The 27,821-nt window shown below is 47.1% G+C and overlaps 1 protein-coding gene across 3 annotated transcripts in view; it reads left to right on the forward strand.

The window, feature by feature from the left end:
* Window positions 1-27,821, forward strand: part of LOC102575623 (collagen alpha-1(XXVII) chain B) — a 226,635-nt gene that overhangs the window by 144,622 nt on the left and 54,192 nt on the right. For all 3 annotated transcript variants that reach the window (XM_019475657.2, XM_019475658.2, XM_014608190.3), the window contains 8 exons: window positions 13,570-13,623; window positions 15,215-15,259; window positions 15,449-15,493; window positions 15,677-15,730; window positions 17,355-17,408; window positions 21,658-21,711; window positions 24,038-24,091; window positions 25,477-25,530. In XM_019475657.2, the coding sequence (XP_019331202.1) occupies window positions 13,570-13,623; window positions 15,215-15,259; window positions 15,449-15,493; window positions 15,677-15,730; window positions 17,355-17,408; window positions 21,658-21,711; window positions 24,038-24,091; window positions 25,477-25,530 (414 nt within the window). The remainder of the gene's footprint in view (window positions 1-13,569; window positions 13,624-15,214; window positions 15,260-15,448; window positions 15,494-15,676; window positions 15,731-17,354; window positions 17,409-21,657; window positions 21,712-24,037; window positions 24,092-25,476; window positions 25,531-27,821) is intronic.

The raw sequence follows: 27,821 nt of genomic DNA on the forward strand, positions 1-27,821 counted from the left end.
TATAAGGAACTAACTTGTTTGTGGGGTGTGATGTGTAGAGGGGATGGAACCTATTTGTAGGCCCTAGCTAGTGCATTAGTATCTTAAATGAGTATGTTGATAGAAGGACTGAGAATAGGAAATGGCAACTTGACATAGAGGTGAAATAGCCCTTTTCTAAAGATGCAGTTAATCCCAGTGGGTGCTGGGTGTCAGATGCCATCACACTGAAGCAAAGAAGGTGCCAGCCTCCCTGGAGCAGTTCAGCAGCCAGCCATCTGACTTCTCTGAACAGCTTCTTCTACCAGCTCCATCCCTTTCTGCAATGGCATACCATATGCTATAGAAATGTTGCTTGGCATTGCTGAGCTGCATTTCCTTTCCAGATGTCAAACCTAGCAGCTCTAATCCCAGTTGTGCTCTCCTTTACATTCCTGCATTCAAGAATTCTGCTCGTGTCTGAGAAGGCCCAGACTTCTAACCACATCAAAGTCCCAAGGACTAAAAATGGTAGTCAGGCATTGGCCTGGCTGCAGAGTCCTGCAAAAAGCCATTTTAGACCAGGAAGAACAAAACATGGAGGGAGATGAGGAGCCAATGTCAAGGAAAGGAAAAGGGTGATCATTTCTATCTGTACAGGACCTTATTACTCAGCTTAAATCAACTAGGTGTCGTTTGTTTGTCTGTAGCAGTTACAGGTCGTGCTCTGCAGCTCACTTAACTACTCACATCCTAAGCAGAACCTGTCTTTCAAACCAGTGATATATGGTGGTGTATAGCTGGACATACTTTCCTCATGTAAAAGACCTTTATCATTTAATAGGAATAGGATTCTTAAAAATACAGACTTTGAGAGTGACAGATATCCCTTCTAAAGAATACCTGCACCATCCATTAGAGAGCAGTGGAGAATTAGAGCTGTGCTATAGAATCACAAAGGTCACTGTCGAATGATAACCTGAGTAATAAGCAATAGGGTTGCTCAGTCTAACAGTTATGAGCTCACCCCTATGAGCAATAGGGTAGCTCAGTCTAATGGCTCTCTTGCCTTGGAAGCTTTCTGTTTGCCTCTCTCTCAGTTGCCTAGTGTTTCCTCCTTGCTAAGCATCCTCGCCACTCAGGCTGTTGGTTTCTTTGAGTTTTTGAGGATTTGGGAAATGATCCCCTCACTGTAATTTCAGACACTGCCCTTTGCAGAGCTCCCCCTCTATTATAGTCCACAGAAGAGACATAATTCAATTCAGAATGGAAACATTAATGCAACTCTCTGCCAGATGTTTGTGGATTCCACTGATCTGTGTTTGTGGATACTTCATTACAATAATTTCACTTTTGAAGAAAACATAAATAGTGAATATGGTTTTGATTGTAAGGAACAATGCAGTCTTTTAGAGTCTGTATTTAAGCTGTTAAAGCTATTGTATTGTCAAGCTACAAATAGCAATTTGAACAAGAAAACCTTTTAAAAAGCATGACTCTCCTTTTATTACTACAAAGACAGAGTATCATTTCCTCCTTTTTTATTTAGCCATCAAATCAATAGTGTAGAATCCTCTCCAAATGCAATATTCCTCTTCTCTCTGCCCTGAGAGCCCAGCTCAGCTTTAGGTATGTGTTTAAGTCCATCCGTATTCAGAATACACTTAAGCATGTGCTTGAAGTTAAAGTAATGAGAATTAAGCACACAGATTCATACAAGTTCAGGGCTGGAAGGGACCTCATGAGATCACCGGGTCCAGCCCCCCTGCTCTGGGCAGGAAAGACTGCTGGGGTCAAATAAGCCCAGCAAGGTGTGCGTCCAGTCTCCTTTTAAAGATCTCCAGGGTAGGTGCCTGCACCACCCCTGCTGGGAGTCTATTCCAGAGTCTGGTCACACAAACCATGAAGAAGTTTTTCCTTATATCCAGTCTGAAACCTTCTTCTAGGAGTTTATGACTGTTGCTCCTGGTTTTTCCCTGGGGCACTTTGCTGAATAGTTCTTTGCCTAGCCCCTGATGCTCTCCCCTGATATATTTGTAAGCTGCCACCAAATCCCCCCAAAGTCTTCTCTTTTCTAGGCTAAACAGTCCCATATCTCGCACGATTAAAGTGAACTGCTTAGTTCATAGACTCATAGAGAAGTAGGGCTGGAAGGGACCTCCAGAGATTATCTAGCCTAATCCCCTGCGAGAGGCAAGATCATTCATATCTAACCCATCCTGTACCAATCCATTGTCTGACCTCTTAGTAAAACTACGAAGTCAACCCTGACAGAACCCAAGGCATAACACCCTAACCTGCTGCAGGTAACATAGGGTGAACTACAGTAGCCAATGCACTTCTGCTATGATAGTTGTTAAAATATATTCAAGAGATCCAAGGAAGAGGGCCACGACCCCCACTACCAGTCTGACCACAGGGTAAAATTCCTTCCTGACCCCAAATATGATGATCAGCCTGACCCTGAGCAGAGGGACAAAACCCTCTAGCCAGGAACCTCCAGGTTTAAGCCAGAAGCATGGGCACATCCCAGTCAAAATGCCTAGCTTTGGCTGTAGCTAACCCCCAATGCTTCTGAGACAGGCAAAAAAAAAAGTTCCTTGAAGCACATAGCAGCAGGAGGGGCGAGGGGGAATTCCTTCCCAGGCCTCTGTGGTGTAGCCTAAAAGTATTGGAAATACCCATCGGACAACATAGACATAACAACTTCTAGACCATCCCTGTCCAATCTCTTCTTAAATGCCTTCACTGGTGGAGAGTCCACAACTTCCCACAGTCTTTTAAACTGCCTCACTGCTCTACCAGTGAAGACTGTTTTCCTAATAGCCAGTCTAATACTATTTTGGTGCAACTTCAAACTATTGGTCAGCATCCTGCTCTCTGCAACAAGAGAGAAAAAGTGTTCTTCCTCTTCTGTATGGTAGCCCTTTTGGTATTTGAAGACTGCTATAACATCCCCTCTTAAGCACCTTTTCAGCAGGTTGAATGTGCTTAATTTTTTCAGCCTCTCCTCACACAGCTTGCCTTCAGCCCTTTATCATTTTTCTTGCTCACCTTTGGACCCTTTCTAACTTCTCCATGTCCTTTTTAAAATGTAGAGCCCAAAACTGCCCACAGTACTCTAGATGAGACCTAACCAGCACAAGTAAAGAGGCCCTATCAGATCCTGCATGTTGCATCTAATGTTTCTACTGATGCATCCTAAAATCGCATTTGCCCTACATCATCACATTGCAGACTTACGCTGAGTCTGTGATATACCAAGACTCCTAGATCCATAGTGGATCCTAGCTGGCTTCTCTTCCTATCAAATGCTACTCACTACCTAACACTTCAGATAAGAAAATGTGGCAAATTGGTAGTCCATTAAGGAATTCAGATTGCTTCCATAGTTGAGTTTCTTTGACTGGGAGAAAAGCTAGTACTAAGTGGCGGCTGTGCAGAGGACCTAGTACCAAAGACATTATAGTGGAGATTTGAATTGTTTCTGATTGACTATTGTAATTAATTGTTTACATAATTAACTTTGGAGAGCACCGTCTTTGCATTAGGCACCTAAATAAAAGTACTTGATATACAGAAGTGCTAAACACCCAGTATCTCAGCTAAGAAGAATAGAAGCTGCGGGTGTTCAGAATCTGCAAACAGTAAGCACATTTTTGCTTTAGTGCTTCCCTTTGAAAACGTTATTCTGACTTTGTCACTGTGCAGCAGCTTCTCGTTCTCTAAATCCACTGTTCTAAAGATGATCTTCCTAAATGAGGCTATCGTGACCTGTGAGGTCTGGCACTTACAAAGTGACACCTGTTAGGATTTAAAAAATAAATGAAAACAGCCAGACACGTTGGAAATGTCAGAATACAAATGTTAAAACCAGAAGGACCCATGACATTTGTTTACCTTCATTGCTCTTCACGCCATCAGCGACACGTCCCAGGAACCCCAAGGACATTGCCAGGGAAAATAAGCCCCACTCAGCTAATGAATCAACAGACCATACTGTGCACAGTGTACAGGGGAGCAAGCTCCTGCTAATCAACTACTCACAGCAGAAATATGCCTGGCTTCATCATCCTTTCTTAATTCAACCCAGTAACCAATTGGGAACCTATATGGGAGCATTAATATCAACTGAAGCTATGATTTTGCAACAGAATCTGAAAGCCTTCAGCTGAAATCTTTCTGACTAGCTTCAAATCCAGGCCTGTTTTCACCTCCAAGATGTCTGCCCGCAATCCAGGGATTTTACTTAACAAATTCAAAAGAGCTGCAGTCCAGAGCCAGAACTGGCTGAGTATATCTAGATCACAACTGTGCTACCCCGTATCAATGATCAAACAATATGCAGGTAAAATCAGTGAAGATCTGAATAACATGCATGCTCCAGAATGACAGGCTGATACTTGCTGCTATTTGGATACACATTATAGCTTGAAGCTTTACGGGCTTCAAGGATTTCTTGAACTCGGGCATCTTGCAAAGTGGAATTAGTTGAACTTGGGTTCTAAAATCACTCCTGTATTCCTGGGCTGGCAGGGCTAAGCTGCTGGCAACCAGTAGGTGGAAAAGCATCTTGTTTTGCTCTCTAGTGACCTTTCAGCTGGCTGAAAGATTGGCATGAAAACCTCCTGGCTGCACAGGACCTTCTGGCCTAATATAATATGTATTATAGTCAGTCTCCCTTGGAAAAGGATGGTCTCGTTATTCAAAGACCTTTGAGGTGGTAGGGGCATGGATTGTGGACAGAGGGAAATCTCCTGTATTTCTCCACAAAAGCAATAAGTACCTGAACCCCATCATAGATTAGCTGTATTTCAATTATGTATAGTCTGCATCATTCTCTGGGAAACATTTTGGTACCACAGTCCATAGGAAGACCTGCTTGTGCTAGGAGTCTCTAACACTACTAGTACATTTTAGACTCCTGTTTCTAGCATCAGTCTCTAGTGCATTTGACAGTGAGTGTGGGGAGGGATGCTTCCCAGTTTAGTTATAGATGCCAGGAGCAGATCCAGCAGCAGTTGCTGTGCTCATGGTTTTATTCAAGTACTATTCACTGTGACATCCGATGACCTCAGTCAAAGCACCAAGATCTTTTTCTTTTGGCTGAACCTTTGATAATAAACCAGGAACACTTGGAATGAGAACAGATGCTTTGGATTTCCAGGAGGAATGTCTTGTCTCTGATACCACCTTGCCCACATAATTGTCCTTCAGCAGATGCAGTGGTGAAAGCTTTTGTCCATTCCACACATCTTCCCAATACTTGGGTTGCCGCATTTCCTTTGAACAAACACTGAGCTTGTTCCCTATTACCCGGAGCATGCAGGAGCCACAGGGCATATAGACTAAAGTTCTAGATTTCTTGAAGCTTTTTATCCGCAGGATACAGAGATACAGTTCAGTACCCCTGGGACACTTCCAGATAAATCTTTCATCAGGCATCAGTGCCGAAGGTGTGCATTACCAGATACCAATCACATGGGGCGGGGGTTAGTATGTGGACCAGAAGGCAAGAATTATATCAAAGTTTGATGGTCTCTCCTTAGCCACTGCCTGACCCTTCTCACCATTTTAAAAAGAAAAATGTTTTGTCCTCCTTGTTGAAACCCTTTGCTGGGTCTTTTCTGTCCCCTTTGTAACTGTATGGTAGATCTCTATTTGACTGATACAGACTAGAAATAAACCTGAGGCCTTAAGTTTGGAGAACTTTTGCAGTTTGGGAGCTAGTGAAATTCACATCTTATGAACTTATGCGCTTATTAACAACCTCGTTACTTTGTTTAATCTCAGTTGGTCGACAGGGCTGGTCACTGATGATGCTCTCTGAAGGTAATACTGGCTGAGGCTACACACTTGCCAATAATACTGTACTCTGAGCTTACTTGTGAGAGTCAGAGGAGCCTAGGTTTATAACAGACTAGCAAGTATGACAAGTATGGCATGACAAGATGATGTGTGAATAGGCCTAAGTGATTTAGGAGCCTACATCTCCATTGAGCTCCTCCTGTATAGCCCCATGAGGCACAATACTGAGATTTAAACAAGAAATATAACTAAGTAGGACTGTGAAGTAGGACTCTAAAAAACTTCAGCAGTTTTATTTTGCAGGCTTTCCCCACACAAATTCCCCCACACTGGATTTCATTTTGGGGTCTGTGGTGTCACTGCAAACCTCAGTTAAAATGGCGAAGCCGCACCTGCTTCTGGAGTCAAGCATGTGAACCGTAAAGTGATGATATCGTTCCAGGTCAGAGCCACATGCCTCCCCACCTCTCCAGCCACGGAGCCTGCATAACCAAAGGGCCCAGGAGCTTGTTTAAATAGAAATGAAGCTCGGCCTTGTGGCTAATGATCTGAAATGGGAATCAGGAGATCTGGATTCAGTACCTGGCTTGTGCTATACTTCCTGTGTGACCAAGTCACTTAGTGGGGTCCAGCTTAGATGCCATAGACGTCTATGAAATCAGCAGTCATTACACATGCTCTTAAGTAATTTGCAGTATCTAGGCCTAGAATTCTCTGTGCCTCCGTTTTCACATTGGAAAATGGAGATCATAGTCTGCTTTCAGTCCTCCCTTTCTTTTCTCTCTTGGCCATGTAAATTATAAGCCTTTGTTAGCACCCAGCACAAGTGAGCTTATCAGCCATGGTGACTGGGAGCTCCTACAATATAATTATAATGTGTTAAACGAAACCTTAGGTTGTGCAGCTAATGTCACAGCAAAGGCCACTCCATGAGATGTTGTCAACAGGGATGAAATTGTTGCCGTAAGAGTATTTTGAACCTTGACTATCCCAATCCACCATTCTCAAAATATGTCTAGGTTGTACCTGGCTTGGGTACCTCTACCTGAGGCCGATGTGCAAAATGAGTATACCCTCAGCTGACTTAGCTCCTAGCTCTCTAGGGACCAAGTTTACAGCTGGCATTAAGCAATCACAACTCCCCGGGCTGTGCTCAGGTCCCTGGTCTGCAGCAAGAATGCGTTGTACTGGAGGTCCTGCTCCTTGCAGCTGGCTGGCATTAATATTTCCTGGAGACTGGCCAAGTTTTCCCTCACTGGTCTGTAACTGCCATTGTCAGAAGAAAGGAGTTCAAAAGATTTAACTAATTGGCTAAATGTAGCTTTTCCTGTCAGGGTGAATTAGGGAAAGCCGTTTAGCCTGGGAGGCCGGAGAGGATGAAGCTTTCATCATCTGTTTCTGCATCCAGAGGTGGTTTCACCTTCTTTAGGTCAGAGGCTGATGGAGCGTATTGTAGTGGGATTAGCCAGGTAACCACTGCGACAGGGGTCGTCCTGATGGATCCTGGGCCCCTGGTGACAGAGCACTGCTGGAAGAAACTATGATATTTTAAACACTGCTGTATCCGAGCTCGTACTGACAGGCTGCCTTGTCGGGGGTCTCAGGCTTCGCTGCCCACGCTGCAGCGCCGTGACGGGGCTCAGTCACACTCTGGAGCTCGTCGGGGACTTCATCCATTTCAGTGACCACTCTCCCAAATACAGCTTGGAGTGACTGGAAAAGGAGGCAAGGGGGGTTATGTTGGCAGACCAGAGGGATTTGCTCGCTTCTCAGAGGAGGCTGGACTTGTAAGCGAATGGAATAGCTGTATGGGCCATGGCTAATTTGGATTCCTGCTCGGTGTCTCTGTGTCTGTCTGTAGCTCAGTAAAGCCTGGGGAGGATGGGCTTAGGATAAGGCATGTGGCGGATGAAGCAGGCTGCTGCTCTGAACTTCCCAGGGAAAGAGAATAACACTTCAGCACTCCCAACAGGGATGAGGACCTAGCCCTCAGCCCAAGACAAACAGTCTGCATAGAAGCAGTTGGTGTGTGTGTTGTCCACACTGATTATTTGTCTTTTTGTAGCACAGCAAGAAAGCAGAATTTCAGATTGCACTTGAAATTCAGCTCACTACGCTATAGGGTTGAGGTTTCTAGTCCATTTACTGGCCTGGCAGAGATGCTAGTGGGGAAAGAGACTTGCGGAGAATGGTTGTAATGGTCTAAAGAAAAGGAGGAGCTGGTACAGACTCGGTAAGATTTGTCCTGAGCCTGCCTTACAGAACTGGAGTGGCCTCCGCGATCCCTTGGGCAGCGAACCAAGGATTTAGCAAGATGCAAAGGGAGGCGGGATACTTAGCCCTAGGTAATAACAGTGAAATTGGACAGGCTATCGACATGATTTCCAAGTATGAGAGACCAGGATGAAAGGTAACATGGGGCAGGCAGCACCGAGTTCTTGCTTCTGCTAAAGCAGCTGATCCTGGCTACTGTGGGGGACAGATGCTGAACGTGATGGGCCTCGGGTCCGACCCACTCGGAGAATCCTAGGTTCCTGTCTGCTGGGGAGCAATTCCAGGGTGCTGATTGCGGTGCTAAATTGGAAATCCCCTCCCCCCCACCATGTTTCAATCTATCAATTTTGCCATGACCCTCTTCTCCCGTCAGAGCCAAGAGAGAGCGAGTCCTGCATGTCCAAGGCCAGAGTGTCTGGGACGGCTCTCCCTCACACCCACTCCCGCTGAGGAAAGTTCCTCCTCTTCACCACGGGATCCTCTTCCCTCTATCTGGCAGAGCATCACATCTCTTGGTCTAAGCCTCCACACTTCTAGGGGGGCTTAATTTCCCTCAGGATATTATTTTTTCTTTGTTTGTGTTTGTTTCTCCTGAAAATTTGGACGGGGCAGTGATGGATGGCTGCGTGGTGCCAGAGTTTAGGGAAGAGAGTTCTCTGCCTAACAGGGGCTCATTGTTTGCCGGCAACCCAGAGAAGGCAAAAGCTCAATTCACAGAGCCAGGCAGTTTGACTTAGAGCACAAACTGCCTGACTGCTTGTCTCTCTTTGTTACGCGTTTCCCCAAGTGAAGTACAAGTACTGCACTGTTCTGCAGCCCACAGCGATGCAAACAGCAAAGCAGGCTCCGAGTAAAGCAGAAGGTTTGCTGTTGCACCCAAGAAAGCTTCACCATGATTTCCTAGACCTCAGCGTGTAGGCTTCCCCTCTGCAGGGTTCCTTCTAGGAGGGCAATGGTCTGTACTTCAGTATCTTCAATAAGGACAAGTGCAGTTAGGGCCACTGGTGACGCATGTGGGGTGCATGTGCACCCCCTGAGCTTGGCAGTGCCTGCCCTGCAAAAAACGCCAGCGACGCTGCTGGCGGCACATGCGGGCAGTCTCTGCTCATCATCCCCCCTCACTGCCGATGCTGCTGGCGGTGTCTGATCGCTGCTGGCCGCCGCTGGTGGCAGCATCTGAAGCGCTCATCACTCCCACCACCAACACTGCCATGGCTGCCTGCGGGAGCTCCCCGCTCGCCACCACCATGCCTCCGCCACTGCCGCCACTGCCACCACCTGCAGGTGGTCACCATGCCCTGGAACAATCCCATGCAGCAGTACAGGCTGGGGACCAACTTACTAAGCAGCAGCTCTGCAGAAAGGGATCTTGGGGGGTTACAGTGGACGATAAGATGAATATGAGCCAGCAATCTGCCCTTGTTACCAAGAAGGCTAATGGCATCCTGGACTGCATTAGTAGGAGTGTTGCCAGCAGGTTGGGGGAAGTGATTATTCCCCTCTATTCAGCACCAATGAGGCCACATATGGAGTACCTTGTCCAGTTTTGGGCCCCCCACTACAGAAGGGATGTGGGCAAATTGGAGAGAGTCCAGGGGAGCTCAATGAAAATGGTGAGGGAGTTGGGGCACATGACTTGTGAGGAAAGACTGAGGGAACTGGGCTTATTTAGACTGGGGAAGAGAAGACTGAGAGGATTGAATAGCAGCCTTCAACTCCCTGAAGGTGGTGGTTCAAAGAGGATGGAACTGGACTGTTCTCGGTGGTGGCAGATAATAGAACAAGGAGCAACAGTCTCAAATTGCAGCAAAGGAAGTTTAAGTTAGATATTAGGAAAAACCTTATCACTAGTAGAGTAGTAAAACACTGGAACAGGTTACCCAAACAGGTTGTAGTCTCCATCCTTGTTGGTTTCTAAGACCTAGCTAGACAAAGCCTTGGCTGAGATAATCTAGTTGGGGCTGGTCCTGCTCTGAGCAGAGGATTGGACCAGATGACCTCCTGAGGTCCCTTCTACCCCTAGTTTTCTATGATTCTATGATCCCACTGAGCCTGAGCTATTTATGAGACTAGTGTCTTCATTACAGCCTTATGTTCTAGGATCAGATGAAGGTTGGCACCAGCCAGGAATCGTGATCAGCTTGTGTACATTTGCCTCCCTGTAGCTGAGTGACTGCTCTAGCCCATAAAGAGTCTCAGGAATTTTTCATGGTGCCAAAAATTCCTGGTAATTGAAATGGTATTTGGCCGGGTCCTGACCTGTTCGTGATACCTGACCAGATTCACTTTGTATGCTTCCCCATATCTGTGTGAAGCACACACCCCAAGCCTGTTTCATACTCACATGGACTCTTATCACCTACTTTTTATTTCTTAGAGCCTTGTGAAAGTAAATAGATCCAGTTGTTCCTAGAATCCACATGTGTATATATGCTCCTGCATTAAGCCAGGCATATGCATGCCTACATGCACACAGAGGTATGCACACCTGTACACATTGATGCAGCCAGTGCCACCTAGGTTGGTCCACAGCTGTTGTAGAATATGGACTACCCTGTCTTGTTCACTATAGCTCCTTTACACCAGCTTACAGATCTGTCACCATATTCCTCTCTGGCATTCCCTGACCATCTTTCCATGTTGTGCTCCTGAATACTTCCACTGACTCTTCCTTGGTAAAAGAGAGATGGCACCTGAGCACTATTTTTGCTCATACAGATGTAAGCTGGAGTGAAGATGAGGACACTCATACTGATATATGTCCCCTGTGCTTGGCATCCTAAGGCCAGTCTGATCCAGCACCTACTAAAGGCACTGGGAGCACTTCAGTGGGCTTTGGGTCATGTAAACTGAATTTTCCAGTTATCTAACACCAACAAATAACCCCAGGCATGGCCCCATTGCTTTGTTCTTGTCTTCTGGTCATCCTGACCTCCTAAGGGTAACTGCTTTGGTTTTATTCTCTGTATAACCTTGATTTTAAATGACTTGCTGTTTTATAGCACTGTTCTTCAGGCTTTGGTTAACATTAACAAATAAACTTTGCATTCCTCACTATTCCCTGAAAAGGGACACTGACACTAGGCGTGTCTACATGTGCATTTACGCCAGCTTAAATTTATTGCGCAGTAAGTGGGAATACGTTGGCATCTACACATGCAGGCATTAAAGCGCATTAATGCTGTGTGTGGACTGACTTGGGACTAAAGTTAGTCAAATTTACACTCAAGTCAGCATAAGTTATCATACTTACTGCGCAGTACAGGTGTGCATGTGTAGATGTGAGCCTGTACTGCACAGTAATTTTGGTTACTATGCAGTAAATGCGCACATGTAGACGCACCCACTGTTGAGAGCACACAACTGTGTATGTGGCTCAGGTAGAAATGGTATTAGCTGAGGACCTGGTTAAGAGAATCCTAAAACGATGCGTCACATGTCCAGCCATACATACCCAGCATGGCTGCAGTGTTCCTGTTGTCCATCTCTTTCAGAGACCATTATTTAGATCCATGTCCTTACTGGCATGCTGTGCAGGTTTGAGGTTATCCTGTCTCTATACAGTCTTGTGTTTGCCAAAACCAGCAGAATTTTCTGCATTATTTTATATTGACAGTGTTTGTCTGCTGTAATAAACTGGCTGTGTTTCCCATACGTCTTTTGCTATTACACTGCCTCTCTTTATGGGGCTCTCTCTTGGGCTGTCACACTGTAGTTGCTTTGCTAATATATTGGCTTCCAACTCCATTATTATATTTGGCTCTCAGTTTGCATCTCGATTAAGCAAATTGGCTCTTATTTTTCCCTATTTCCTCATTGGCCCAGTCTCTGAATTCCTTTTACCATAACATTTCTACCACTGCTTTGTATTATTATTTATTATTTGTAATGCAGTAGCGCCTAGAAACTCCAGCTAAGATCAGGGTCCTATTGTGAGCAAGACATACATTAGTACCATCTTTTAATCTGTCTTTGTTTTCTCTTTTATTTCTTCTGGCACCCCCTCTGCTTACTGTCTATCACCATCACAGAATTTAGACTTGGAGTAGGATGGTACAAAGGAGGGTGTGTATGTGTGAAAGAAAGAGAGAAAGAAAGGAGTTCCACTGAGATCATTTTAAGGCTACTCTTTTAATTCTCCACTGTTTAAGAATGATGCTGTCCTGTCCTATTACCACATCCATAAAAAAGAAGGACATATCTCAAGTGATGAGCATGACTTCCATGATATATGAGTGGAGTGATCCAGCAGGTTTTTGGCTAATCAGATTCATACCCCCAAGATTTTTTAACTCTTACAGATACGCTTAGCAGGATACTACCATGCACACCTGGTATGTTCTCACACATTAATAAGGTTCACCCATAGTCATGGTTTGGAGAGGTTTTGTACACACAAGCAGCTCTAATATCAGAACTGAGCCAGCCCATATGTATTCCTACCCATTCTGTAATTAGATGAATACCTGGTCCTATTCATAGCAATGGATGGGTCCTTAAGCAGCAGGTAGCTATAATCAACTGTCTAAATTGTAGTTATCTATACCTAATGAAAAATTACTCCACTGAACTTTAAGGACACCCAATTCTAAGGGAGGCTTGTGGACCCAGCATCCTAGTTACGGAGGTGAAGCTTATAGTAGGTCTTGTGTATCTCTTTGGGCTCATGTATAGTAACAGGGATGTGGCCCTGGATGTGACTTAAAGCATGTGGCACCCAAAGGGTTAAAACTGTAGGACGAGGGAGATGTAGAGGACCTGTTTTCCTCTTCCAGCTCTCATTTTGGGATGAAGGATGGCAAGACAGAAGCAAGTGTTCTGCCCTGTTATATAGGGAGAGGTGAACTACAAAAACCAACCAGAGACCCAGAGGGTCCTCTGAGCTCTTGAGAATCAGCTACCGCATGGTGCTCTGATAGGGCTTCCAGCGCGTTGGAAGCTGGGGTTCAGGTGAGCTACACACCCTCCATGCAGTAGGATGAGTCTTGCAATGAGGAGCACTGTAGCAAGAGAGCAGCCTTGACTCCAAGGTGAATGTTACAAACAGACCAATAAACCCAGCCTTTTAAACCCATTGAACACCATAGCTATGCTGTACATGCACATTCATCTGGGTGTAAAGAGCTAGCACCCTGAGGGTTAAGAGAAGAGAATTAAGGTGACTAAACAGCATCACCCACCAAGCAGGACTCCCATCACCCTTCTCCTCTTGTACATCCCTGTAGGCAAAAAGCAGGGAGGATGAAGGCAAAGAATCCGACAAAGGGGTGGGAGTGGAAAAAGGGTGTCTGTTTCTCGGAGCCAGCCTGCTCCCAGCCCCAAGTGTGTCGAAGTGGGTAGGAAGGCAGTGGGGAGGTCAGGCTGCCTGGGGGAAGCTGGGCTCCTTCCCTGTGGCCAAGTCTGTTAGCTGCACAAGAGAGACACCTGCTGATCAGTCATGGTATGGATCTCTGCTCTCTCCTCCCCGTCTCTCTTTTCTTTTCTTTTCTTTCCTTTTTTACCAGTATTTTTTATGTTTTTATTTTCTAGGGTGCCAGAGGCCCTGATGGGCCAGCAGGGGAGCCAGGTTCACAAGGTGTCAAGGTAAGATAAAACCACTTGTGAGCATGCTTAATAGCTCCCCTCCTGGCCCAAGAAAGAATCGAGACATCTCCCATCGCCACCCTCTTGCTGCTCTCAGCCTTTCCTGATGCCATCAGGATCTAGAAGGCTGCAATGAAGTTGAATAGCTTTAATTCCGTTCACACCGAGCATGGAGTGCAAGCCAGCAGCATTTAGCCCAGGCACTGTTCCTCTGTGTAGCAATGCACGTTGCCTTCCACAATGTTGGCAGAACCCTCCTTAAATTCAGCTCCCAGGATCTGACACTTGCCACCATCAAGGCTTGCTAGAGTTAAAGAACCTGGCTGTCCCCAGACATGCAGCCACTCCGCTGTCTCACAGCATCAGGATCTGCTCACACCGGTTCAGTGCCCTGCCAGTAGCAATGCTTATTGCCTGGTCTCCCAAAACCTTTTCCATCTGCAGAGAAGCCAGGAGGACCCAAGAAAGAAATGTTGGGTAAGCTTATGGCCAGGCATGTGCCTTTGGGCAGAAATGAAAGCTCAGAGATGAGCATGATAAAGTCCTAGCTGTTCAAATGAGAGGCATCCATAAGGTAACCCAGGGCTTGTCTGCACACACACAAGCTGTGCTGCTGCAACTGTACTGGGAGAGTCAAACAGTATAACCCCCGGCCCGCCTTCCAAGTGGAGGGACACTCCTACCAGCGTAAAGATGCTTATATCAGTATGATGAAGTTCCATTAGGAAAGGGAACAAGCTACAGCAGCATAACGCATCCTTAAACTGAGTCTACATCTGGCATTTGACCAGTCGAACTATATTAGTAATCAAGAGTGGTACAAAAGCTGCATGATGACTAGGCCTTGCCATGCCTGTTCACTTAAGGATTCACCCACAGAGTATAAATCAAAGGCAAATGGGACTGTTATCCTCCCCACACTCTGCCTTTGCTGTACAGTAAGGGCAGAATAGGGCATTAGGCAGGATTTTTTTATGCACACAGAGTGTGCTGAGCAGCTTCATAAAACAGGCCTAGCCCCAGATAGATGCTGGCAAGGAAACCCCCTTTGAGGAATGGCCTAGTTTCTCTATGGATGGAGGAACTCCCTATAAGTCGGGATCTCCATAAATCACAGAGGACGTGCCCCCTCTCAGCAGCTCCTTTAATTTTTATCATTTTGCCGCTTGCCGCCACCCCAGCCCAGATTGGCGGAGGGGCTCTGCTGGCTAGGCCATTTGCTGCTGATCGCCAAGCAAGAAAAAAACGCTGTTTTAAATATGCTGCAATTTTTGCCTCCCCACCAGAGGCAGGGAGTTTCTTCAGTCCTTTGCGGGTTTTAGCTTCTTCCTGGACACCAAACATTGAATTGTGCAGCCCCCGCACACTCCAAATGCCACACGAGGCAGGGATGTTCCCTACTGGCAGAGGACAGACAGCGCACATGGCACTCGGCTGCCCTTTAACATGCTGGCAGGGGGCAAACGACTGACCCTGAGGCTTTCTGCTGGTGATTCAGAGGACAGGAAGACTTGGGCATAAGGGGCAGCTAGTCATTAAACAGCCTCTGTCTCATGGCCTGTGCTGATGTTGATACCTTTGTCTTTTTTAGGGCCACCCGGGAGAGCAAGGCAAGCTGGGGCCAGATGGGCAGCAGGTACGTCCATGGGAGAGCTGGTGCTGGGTGGCAAATGGGCAGGGTGCCAAGCCCCACACAAGTGTGCACACATGCATGCACAGTCCCTACGACTGCAGACTGCAGTTTTGAGAGGCTGTCCTGGCCAAGCTGCCCCAGAGCCTTCCCGCAAGTTCTCCGCCTCTAATTCCAGTCACCGTGTGTTTACAGGGGGCGATGGGAGAGACTGGGGAGACAGGACCACGTGGCTTTCCCGTAAGTGCCAAACACCTTTGATTTCATTTTATAAACTAATTTTTAACTGGAGTCCTTCGGTTTGGTTCCTGCCCCAGAAGGAAAACCTCTGTGTTTCTCTTATTAAATGTTTATGAGGTGAATGTGACATGCTGGGAGGTATAAACGCTTAGGAGCTGATCATGGTGTCTTTCATTATTCTAGGGTATCCAAGGCCCTTCTGGACCCCAAGGACCTAAAGGGGCTCCTGGTGACCCGGCAAGTTTCTTCTCATTCTCCCTTCATATGTCTGGCTCGTTCTCCCTCCTCTCATTTCCTTCTCTGCCAGATCTTTGTCCCCAGTCTTCCCCCCTCCCCTCCTGGTGAATCCAGCTTAGATGGACTTCCGGCAGGGACCAGGAAGGTGGGAGGAAGAATGAAAGCAGACCTTAAAAAAGCTGAAGAAAGCACTTAATTAGCCAGGGAGAGTGCAGAGTACAGAATGGGCTGGACCTAGCAGGGAAGCAGGAAGGAGGGATAAGGCTGGATTCTGGAAGAATAAAAGGGATCAAGTTAGATTATAAATGGAAAATTAGAAAAGAGACTGGATCTGACTCTGCCAGAGAACTGAAGGTAAGATCGAGAGCCTGTGTAAGGAATGGCTGAAAAAGCAGACCTGAGCAGACTGGGGAGCACTGGAAACAACAGATGGTTTTGTAGTGAAGGTCCTGGACTGGGGCTCAGGAGATCTGGGTTCAGTTTCTGAATTTGCTACAGACTCCCCGAGTTGTGAAACTCAGCAAGTCACTTAGGGCCAAGTCCTGGTCCACTTACTAGACACGTGCATGAACTTACGTACCAAAGTCCAATTGTGTTCCCCCTGCTGGAGTCCCTGAAAAAAGCTAATGTCAAAAGTGGCTAGGTTCTCCTCCTCCTTGCTGCTTTATAGTGACTCAGTCCTGTGGGTAAAATGATGGTGCATTACTGTAGTAGATGTGTTACTGGACTTTCTGGGACTTGAACAGAGTGGGACAGAGTCATACTAACAGGGGAAGAGGATCCCATCCCGGAATCCTAATACTTCAGTTCTCCATCTGTAAAATGGCATAGTAACATGGGATAGTACTCCTGCCTTCCCATCCCATTTTCTGTCCTTCTGTCTTATCTGTAAACTCTTCAGGGCAGGAATGGTTTCTTCCTATGTGTCTGCATAGCACAATAAGGTCCTGGTCTTAGAAATCCTGAGTGTTAAATAATAAACCAAATGCATGCAGTGAGGATTGGCAAAGATGACAGTCTTAGTCCAGTAGACTCCTCAGGAAAGACCTGGTCAGACATTCATCAGTTTGTTAGAAGACAAACCCAGAGAGTTCTGTATCTGGGAGGATGGGCTGGATCAGGCCATGTTGTTGAGAACAGTGAATTTGATACATTGGATATTATCAGAAAAATGGAGGAAGAGGGCCTGACTCCATCCAGGATCCATCCATCCAGGGGTCAGGTCAGAGCCTGATAGACTACAAAGGGCTGCAGTCTTGGAGTGACAAAGCAAGGCTGTGGCATAGCTGAAGGAGGGTTCTGTCACTGTAGGAGTGGAAATACAGTAGGGATGTGTGCGAGTGGATTAGAGGACGGACGCTAACATTACCAGCTCAGTTACCTCACATCTTCTGACCCTAAATGTTCTTTTGACTCATTGTTTGCTGCTGTTCAAGTACTTTGCTGCCCATTCCTGGTTCTTTTACCTCTGTGGCCTTCTCCTGAACACCTTTACAGTTTCCTTGGGCTGCAAGGAGAGCAGCCCAAGAAAAACGCTAACTATACTTTCCATTAGTATACTTAGGGGGTAGCTCTTCAGAATTTAAAATGGCTGCATGAAGGGAGCTTTGTGTCTGTCTTGCAGGGGCCACAGGGACCACAGGGGCGACCTGGACCCTTGGGAGAAATCGGACATAAGGTAGAGTGTGATCTTTGCCAATTTTTGCACAACATCTGTCTTCTGCTGCATTCCTCCTTCACCCACCCAGAATGGTAGACTCAAGGAGTAGTAGCTGCACAGTCCCATTTCTAGCCTTGCATCCCAATAGAAGCTCTTGAGGTCATGGGGAGAAAGAGGAGATTTCTGTGTGTTTTATAAGTTTGAAACTAGTTCTAAAGTCAGTGTGAAGAGGGCAAAAAGAACATCACAAATCCAGGTCTCATCCACAGTACGGACAGAGCCATGTTGGGATTAACTAGGTTCTGCCCTAGCTGTAGGTAACATAGTTGAATATGTCCACACACACACATTTATATGCAGCAGGTATGTGTCATGTTCCTGCCACCCTACAGATCCAAGAGCATTCTGGGAAAGTCTGGCAATGCACCTCATATAGCTTCATCCCTTGAAACCAGTAGCTAAGCATTGATCCTGTGGTGCGATGCATTTTGGGCTGGTCTCCCACAGACACTTAGGAGGCAGGAGATTGGATAGCCACTATTGCTAGAGGGGCAGTCCAGTCTACATAAGAGAAGCAGCATTTTAAAGTCCTCTTTATAAGCAGGACCAAACATGGTATTGCCCAGTGGGTGTTTTGACACATGCATTAGATCCAGGAGCAGTTTACTCTCAAGTAAACTACTCACGAGTAAATGCTCCCAGGCAGGCATCCACACGTGCAGGGAAGCAGGAGCAGATTTGCTGCTAATGGGCAGCAAACTGCTCCCACTTCCTAGGGCCCTGCAGTGGAGCCCTGCTGCCACCAGGGGGAACTGTAGGTTCCCCCTGGGTGCTAGCCCAGGGGCTGGCAGGGAGCACTGGGCCAGGAGACAGCTGTCTCCTAACTGGGACTGGGACATTGCACCCTGCTCCTGGGGGGCTGCCTGCTGCCAGGGCAAGGACAATGTCCCCCTGCCCCAGCAGCAGGGAGCTCCTGGGCCTGGCTCCTGAATTGGAGGCAGGGGACTTGGAAAGAGCTACAGAGGAGCGAGAAGTCCTAGCCCCCTGCCCTGATCCGCCAGTGGGGCAGCTAGTAGCTAGCTCACTGTTAACTGCCCCACCAGCAGATCTACCCCATCCCTGCAACTCTTTCCAAGTCCTGTGCCTCAATCACCAGATCGAGGCACAGACCGGGACAGTTCCCAGCCCCCGCTCCACAATCACGGGACAGGGACTGGGGAGCCTGTTCCCCACTCAGCTTCATGATCACAGGGTTGGGTGGGGAACAGGCTGGAAAGCTTGTTCCCTGCTCAACTCCATGATTTCAGAGTTAGGCAGGGAGCAGGCTCCCCAGCCTGTTCCCCACCCAGCTCCACAATCACGCAGCTGGGTAGGAAGCAGGTTCCCCAGCCCCCACCAGCAAGCAGCTCCCAGCGCCAGCTCCATGACTGCAGAGCCGGCGCTGGGAGATATAAGGATCTCCCAGTGCTGGCCCCGCGATCACGGAGCAGATACTAGGAGATATGGATCTCTCAGCTTGAGCCCCGTGACTGTGGAGCTGCAACATGGTCACGGAGCTGGTGCTGGGGGATAAGGATCTGCCAGCCCCCCACACCCCAGTCATCATAGCCAAGCAGAGGCTGGGAGATATAAAGATCGCAATCTTGGAGCAGGGGGCTTGGAGCTCCCCACTGCTGGGGCAGGGGGACATAGTACTCAGCCAGGCTCTGGTGCTGGAGCCTGCCCCGGCAGCAGGCAGCTTTTGGGGAGCAGAGAGCAATCTCCTGCCACCAGCTGACTGAGAGCTGATTTGCTCCTGGTAGGGCATCTACACGAGCACTGCTGTGCAGTAAGTAATTGCAAATAAATTTGCTACTTGCACTTGCAAGTAGCAGGTTTACTTATGATTAGTGAGTTTTACTGCGCAGTAAGTGTGTGCACGTGTAGATGCACATGCTTATTGTGTAGTAGACTACGCTACTGCGCAGTAAAGTGTCTCGTGTAGACCCACCCATCGATTAGGAACTACATGTTCACTCTGTTGTATAGTCAGACATGCAGCAAACAAGAAAAATCTGGAGTAAGGCCACTTTCTAAGTCTCTCTCCCATCTCTGACTGGTTACCATTTTACTCATCCCAGTCTTGACATGTTCTGATCTTTAAACCCAATCTCAATCTAACTCCTGTGAATGGATGAAGGAGACCTCAGGAAATGCCTGTGCTGCAGACCACATTTATTTGGTGTTGCCATGGCCATGAAGCCAAAGTGACATATTGCAGAAAAAGTAAGGGAACTATTCTTGAACGTTGGCCCCAGATTTGGGAGTAGAGCGCGGCAATAGAGTTTCCTCATTCTCCTGGAACCTGGAGAGCATCCACCTCTACGGTCCCAGCTGATCATGTCAGTCCTGATCAGCTGCGTGTAGGTCCTCTCAGTTGCTCTGAGACCGTAATATAGTCAAGATGTTCATTCAGTGCTGAAACCAGCAGTGAAGGTACCTTTTAATACAGCCCACTGCAAAATTTATGAGTCATGAGATTTTTTTTCCATTCTCATGCCTGCTAGACTGGACGGAGCAAGCTCGCGGTGAGGTAAACCACACTGGGGATCTGGAAAGCTACTACTGAGCACTCTAGGTCCTTGCCTCCCATGAAAGCACAGAGCTACATATATTAGTATATCTCCTCCAGCAGCCTCTCTCTTGGACCTGCACTATTGGAAAAACCAAGACAGGGTGGTTTTACTTTCACCAGAGCTTGGTTTTTCTCACTGCAGGACATTCCCACATTTTTCCTACACCCACCATGCCCCCACACCCCTCCACCTTCAATTCATAAAGCTGGAAACTGGCTTCATTCCCCTGGCTGCTGAGACCTCCTGTGATTATGAGCTCTTGTTTCCGAGCTTCAGTGAAGAGGGAGATTGTGGTCTGGAGAGAAAATGCCATAAACAAATAACTAAACAACCCTGTAAGGGCCATTTTTGCTGCGCCACCTTTGGGCTTGTCTTACTGATTCCGACTCCCTGAGCTGGCAGGAAGTAGTGTAAAATGTGCAAAGATTAAAGACACCACTCCCCCTCATCGCTGGGATGCAGGGGGTGTTACGTGAGCTTTACCCTCCTCATACCAACATTAAACACATCCTGGAAGGAAAATGCAGAGAGACAGGTAGCATGTGCTGCTACCACTTCCCTACTCCTCACTTTCCAGCAAGTGTTTAATCAAGGTTTGCTGGGAGATGCTGCTTTCCATGTGTCCTCAGTGCATAGGCTCTGAGAAGGGCCTGCGTTATCCCATCTTCCAGCTCCTTTCTTTCATCTAACACAGCTTAACTGCGGGGTGGCTATAGATCTGACTCCAACCCTTCTCGTAATTCTGGGGTCTTGAACCTCTCCTAGAGCCAGACAAGGGAGATGGTGAATTCAAATGTCAGATCAGAAGTTTGGCAAGCTCTTTCTGAAGGGCTCGGCCCCAGGGCACCAGCTCCACCCACCTCCAGTGTAACTTTGCTGTTCCTCACTCCCTTTCCTCCCCATGACAGGAGGTAGGTAGCACTTGATGGACAAATTGGAGACCTCATCCCTGACCCAAGTGGTCTAGTCCTAGTTACCACACATGCATTATGCCACTTGAACTATACTGGATCAATCCCTTCCATCTACCCCCACTCAGGTGGACATAGTTTTTCTGGCATATAATGGTATAGCCTGCCCTGTAAGAGATGTGGAGTAAGCTATACCAATATAAGGCTCCTTCATACTGCTGTAACTGCATTCACACTGGGAGTGGACATTAAGTAGAATTGTTATACTGGTACAAAGACTGCACAGACTGGGCCTTTGAGTCTGTTAAAACAAAGGGGCAGATGACAAGAGTGGAGAGAAGATGAATGTTTTTGTGACCCAGCATCTCACCTTCTACATGTGATCTTTATATACAGTGTTTAAGTCTAGGCTTGGGCTCCTCCCTTCCTTCTTTTTCTTTCCCAGGGCTGGAGATCAGCCCTTGAATACCGCCAGGAGTTTGAAGGAGTTAGAGGGAGACTGCTTGGAAAGCAAGGTCAGGAGTGTGTTGCAGGCTTGTGGGGAGTAGGCGAGGAGAGACACCCTTGTGGAAACAGGACACAAAGAGGCACTTGGCTTGTTCTTTGACTTTTGTGCACACTAAGCCAGGTCCAGGGAGGTAATTACACTGCAACCAGGGCTCCTCTGTCCCCAAAGTGCTCTGCTAAAGGGATTAAGTCTTTGATCTTGCTCTCCACTTAGCCACATTTTTTTTTCCACAGGGACCGCCTGGCTCAATGGGACAACCTGGCCTTCCAGGTGAACCTGGTATGAAGGTAAGAAAAACACTTAGCACTACTTTTCTACGGGAGAGAGATAATAGAGGCTTTTGTTCTGGCTGGGAGTCTGCTGTTACACCAGCTCGCTAGAGGACACAGGCAGTGTTTTGGAAGAAGGTATCACGTGAAGGGACGGGGGGGGCAGCCTGTCTAGTTACAGTGGGCAAGGTCAAACTGCTAAGGTTAGATAGTGCAGATAGGTATATACTGTAGAAGTGGACGAGCTGGTTAACCCTCTGTCAGCCAAAGCCAGCTGATATAGTTCAGTGAAGAAAATCCTTTATTTTACCAGATTTCCTGTGCCCCCGAATTCCCCAGTGTGGGCTGCTGTAGCTCTTTGATAAAAAAGGTGACATGCAGGAGCCCTTTGACCTCTGTTTTGGGTAGTGAGGGAAACTGAGGAAGGGAGACCCTGATGCAGAAACCAAGGCTCATTGCAAACCTATAATCCAGCTACTTTATTCACGTGGAAAAGCTGGGCTGGCACGTAGGCATAAAATCAGAAAGAGGAGCCTGAGGACTGGGATGTTGGGGCATAACATGGCTTTGGAAAAAAGAAGAGTCTATGCCCTGGGCATGCTTAAGAACTGGCTTGCTGCACTGCTGTGGGACTGCAAATGCATCTTTTCCTCTGAATGAGCCTTGTAACTTTTATCGCTGGAGTTAAATGTGATCTCTGTGCAGAGCAGCTCAGAGATTTTCCATGCTCCCCTTGGTTTTTGAAGGGTGCTACTGTGTAGACATTCTCAAACCGCCTGTAATTTTGGGATTAAATACAATTCCCCCCCGCCACTCCCAGCCCTTGCCACGTTTTCTTTGGCAAGTCTTCTGACACATCACTGGAGCTACTGTGTCTTTGGATCCTTGATACTCCTCTAATGTTTCAGCTCTACTGCTTCTGCTTGCCACTCAGCGCCTTAATTACCTTCCCGGGGAACAGAACGCCATTGATCCTCTCAGAGAGCCAGCATCCCCATCTACGAGACTCACAGTGGCAGCTCTCCTTCAGCTCCCGTTGTGAGCAGGAAGGAGGGCAGGTGCTCGTATCCTCTGGTGAGCCAGGCTGACAAGGAATGTTGGCCAAACATGAGCATATTGTTCGCAGTGCTAGTTCCTGAGAAAAAGCTTTTGAACCTGTTGGACAATATCCTACTACTTGAGCTTGATTGAAAAGGAAGGAAGGAAGGAAGGAGAGGAGCATTCTGGCAATGCAGAAATGTCAGGGGCTGCCGCTTAACCAGCCTTAGCACAATAGCTCCTTGCAGTGAGTTCACAGCCTGAGAGAATCCCGCTGCTCTCCTCTCCTTGGCCTCGCAAGGGTTGGGACATACTAGGACCTCTCAAAGCAGTAATGATCCTCGAGCTGTGCATGCTGGAGCTGCAGGGTGGTGAGTGTGGAACAGGCCACTACAGAGCAGGCCTCTGTGGCCAAACTTTCTTATACTTTGCACATCTCTTCCTGCTCTGGTTGGCTGCTGGCTGCATCCCTGTGAGACTACATACATACATAGCTTGAAGAGCACTTTGGAGTGAAAAGCCCTGTGCAGATGTACAATGGAAAGTCCCAGGCAGGACTAGTTTTAGAACGATGCTTGGTGTTTCAGAGGGCGGAGGCAGGGCGCTGGGTGAGAAAAGAAATGCTTCCTGCATGGAATTCTTTGCAAAACTGCCAAGTGGATCTGGATGTAAAGCAGACTGCACCCCCTCGCCCCTAGCACTTCACCAAAATCTATTTGCTTAATTGCCAGCTCCAGGGGCACCTCCAGGTCACTCTTTTCTGCAGTACCTTTAATTCCCATTCTTCTTAGCCATGCTCAGTCATGCTAAGGATCACACTGCTGTTTCCTGGAATGTGTGTGCTCTCCCTCTCCTCAGGCCAGTGACATGTCTGTTGTGGTGCAGCATTAAGCCCCAGCTTCTGGTGTCTCAGCTGCTGTGATAAGCTGGCATGGAACCGCTTCCTTGTATGAGGGGCACAGGGAGTTTCTTTTGACTCTGTATTTGCAAAAGTCCACTTTTTTGATTGCTACCAGCTGTGCCAATTCCTCGGCCTATTGTGTAGCAATCAGATATACTCTGCAAGGTGTGTGCCAGCCTAGAACTTGCCCCAAGGCGGTGAGCAGCTTGGATCCTGAAGGGGATTCTAGGTACCCCACTGACACCCCACCCACACAAAGATTGGACAGTCACATTTGAACTGAATCAGATAAAGGACAAGTCAAAACACAATAAGAAATAAGTGAATGCGGTGAGGGAGGAGAGAGTCACCCTCACCCTGTGTATTTAATACTGTCAACAAGCAGATTGTGTCTGTGTTTTTTAGGGTGATCCAGGCCAACTGGGGGTCCCAGGAGAACAAGGCCTCATTGGTCAAAGAGTAAGTACGGTTAACTTCTTACTGGAGTCCTCTTCATTTTGTGGACTCTGCTACCTGAGCAGGCTGAAACATGGTGCACAGCTTGGTGTAGAAGGGGATGGTGGTGAGTTTATACTCCCAATCTTTGGAAGAGCCATTATGTGTCTGCAGTGGTATGGGATTAAATGAGTCTTCAGCTAGTAGCACATTCTTACCCCTGGGACAGCATATCCTGGAATTGGATCTTATCCTACAATCTTTTATCATTGCCATAATCGCATGGGCCCATGGTAGTGATATAGCTGTGGCTAGGATGGGAGTGAAGGTTGTACCATAAAAGGAAGGACAGTCTTGAAATGAAGGCACTGGCCTGGGAGTTAGGGGTTTGCATTCAGTTCACAATTTGTGTACCTGCTCTTTTAGGTGAATAATGTAATCCCTGTTCCTCCACTGTGATATAGGGAAAATCCCACACCGTAGAGGTGTTGCAAAGATATACATTCTCCAGCATATATCCTCTGACCCCACAGTGATAGGGTCCATTTAAGATCTGTTGTCACCTCTGAAAAAGTCTAGCTAAAAATCACCAAGATCACAGAGAGAGTTTTATAACAGTGTGGAGGATGATCCAGTATCCTGGCCATTTCTTCCCAATAAAAACAGATAGCTGCATGGGAGTTATCAGTGAGCTCCACTTGCCTGCAGGGTAATTATGCAATTGGTACTGGACATGCTATGTTTTAAAGTGCTTCTGAGCTCCTCCGGGTATGAAAGGGGCTATATACAAACAAGGCTATTCTGTTCCCGAGCTGTGCACTGCCTGGGTGTGAGCAACTACAAGTGGCAGGAAAATTCTCTAGGTAAAGGACAGCATTAATAGGGAAAACACTGCATACAGTATGAATATGTGGGAGGGAGCCAGAGTTTGAATGAACGCACAGATTGAACCAGGCCAGTGGTTTTTATCCCTTGATCTCAGGACAGAGGTCAGTTGTTGGAGCAAGATGGGGAACTCCAGGCAGGATGAATACAGACACTAAAATAACCCCTCAACCAAGAGAAGAGTGGGCTTCCTGCAGGTCAGGGATGCAGTCTGTTGAGAGGGAATCCCAGAACTAATCAAGGAGAGAGAAAGGGTCTTCTCTCAGTCCAGGAAAAGCTTGATCCTTTTTCCCTCTTGACCATAGTCCTAAATCACACTGATCAGGACAAAGCCTGCCAGCCCACACCTGGCAGTACAGTTTTTATACCCTGCACCAAGGATATTTGCACTGGGAACACTCAGCATTCAGCTCCCATTGTTGCAATGGGAAGTCATTCCCATTCTGAGAGATTTTGGCTGATGAAAGTGTGAGACACAAAGATGGTGGAAAATACTGTACTAAGCTGCTCTGTCTCTGTTGCAGGGAGAGCCAGGACTGGAAGGGGACAGCGGCCCGCTCGGACCAGATGGTGTTAAGGTAAAACTCCCTTTTACAGCATGTTCTTGGTCCACAGGTTTCCCTACAGATCTGACCATATGTAGTCCCCCTCTGCAGAAGGGCCAGAAAGACCAAGTACCAAGCAAATGCACTATGCTAGCTACCTGACCCCGGCCCCAAGATTCATGTACCACAGATCCCTTCCCTATGCCCAGCCCAGTAGCTAGGGTTGGAGGAGCAATCCCAGAATGACCTGGCAGGAATCCAGGGCAGACCTTTCCCTTCTTTGTTAGCTGCTGGGTTTATCTTGCATTGTTGGAAGCCTATGTGCTCTGGGTTTCCATTAAGTGACTGTAACTTCTCCGATCCAGGCCCTCTCAGACTTTGCTTATGTACCACTCTGATCAGCCCCCCTTCTCCCAGACTATTTCTGTTCTATAAACAACCACTCCCAAGGCTTTGTGTATGGCAGGAAGTTGTAGATGCTTTCAGCCAAACTCGAGTCAAATTGGAGCCTTACAGGGTTGCTTGGTGGGCCTTTCTTTGCTGTGTAGTCTATACTGCCCCACGTGGATGGATGAGAGCAACTTCTACCAAATTTCTGGCTAACAACAGCCCTTTCCATCATATTCTCTTCTCTGTACAAACTCACTGGCAGTCCAGTCTCTGGGAAGTGAATCCACATTCTTCTCCCTTGCCATCCAGCCAGAAATTAAAAGGAAGCTGAAGAGGCCTTTTACCTCCTCCATGAGAGATGCCATCCTCAGCCAGAATTAGATTGGGTCTTTAAAATCTTGTCTGCCAAAAACTCCAACAGCTCCCCAGTGGTGACAGGAATATGCAGCTACCAGGGATGCCTCTCTGCCTCCTATGCTCCCCCAAAACATGCTCTTGACCAAGGGATTCCAACACGTCAATCCTTCAATGCCCCTCCAAGATGATGCTTTTGGACTTTTCCTCATCACAGCATTACTTTGGCCTCTAGCTTTCCCACTTACATAGATGCAGATTTCATTTAACATGTAATGTCTTTAATGCAATACTGCATCAACTTCTTCCAGTGGCTTGGGCCTCATGAAGAAGTTTGAATCAACAGGTGCCCTGAAGCAACTGGTCCTTCCACTCAACCAATAGAAGCTCCTGCACTTAGATCCAAAGCTCCCAAATTCAGTCCTCAGAAACACAGCAGCTGGGGGCATCTTTACATTTGTGCTGCAGGATTAGGGACCCATTTTATGTCTGGATAGCACCCAGGACACGTTAAAATCCCAAGTCCACATGCTGTTATGCCAATTCAAGTTTTGCACCTCTACCCACATTTTTGGTGCAGCTCATAAGCTTCCTCAGAGATCTCCAGAAAGGTCAAACTCTTCTTCAAAGACTAGTGGCAACAGCTCGTTTTGCTTGTGTCCGTTTCCACAGATTATATTTTTCACTGATCAAAAATTCCTTAGGGAAATCAAGGTGTGTCTGGAGATTTTAACAGCCCCACTGGCCATATCACTATTTGCAAGTGATGTAATAAATTCCTCCTCCTCTTGGTGGTACCTGCAACCGCTGATTCATCCTTTCATTGCATCATTTCTCAAACTCCTCTGAATTTGTCACCTTGCCTTTGGAATCCAGTCCAAATTTCTGTGTTCGTGTAGCCCATTGGTCCAAATAGAACAAGAGTTTTATTCCATGGAAAGTAAAACTGGCCAGTCCCACAGCAAAGGCTTGCAGTTTATTGCTTCTCTCTTTCTTTTTAATGCTGGATATCAAATCAAATGCTCCCTCCTTACAAGGTGATTGAGAATTTCACATTCTCTTGCCATGGTGCTGTTTCATCTCCAAGAGGCCTTGAACCATTCCAGTTCCTCCCAGCCTATGCGTTCCTCCGGACAACTGAACTATTGCTGTTCATTGTGCAAATATTTGTTTAACAACAGTGTATAAAGGACACGATTCTACTTTTACTAACGCAAGTGCAAATCAGAAGCAACTCCACTGAGGTCAGTTGGTATAAAACTGCTATAAGAGTAGACTTTAACCCTTAAATTTCCCCCCAAACAAGCCATGTAATCCATCATGAGAACAGCATTTTGACACAAGTCTTTGCACCTCACACTGCAGCTGCAAATCCTTTATGGGAGCAAGATGACATTGTTCTACAGCATGTTCATTCAGGACTCCAGGTGCTTCCCACAACCTCTTCCAGCAGGCCAGTGTCGGCAAACTGTGCAACTATACAAAACTCTGGGGCTTTTGGTTGAATCAAGAGACTCTGTTTTTGACATTTCATCTGACTTTCTCATTCTGTGTGGGAAACTACTGTTTTGTTCTTTTAT

The sequence above is a fragment of the Alligator mississippiensis genome, chromosome 12 (genome assembly GCF_030867095.1).
Source record: "Alligator mississippiensis isolate rAllMis1 chromosome 12, rAllMis1, whole genome shotgun sequence".
Taxonomy (NCBI): Eukaryota; Metazoa; Chordata; order Crocodylia; family Alligatoridae; genus Alligator; species Alligator mississippiensis.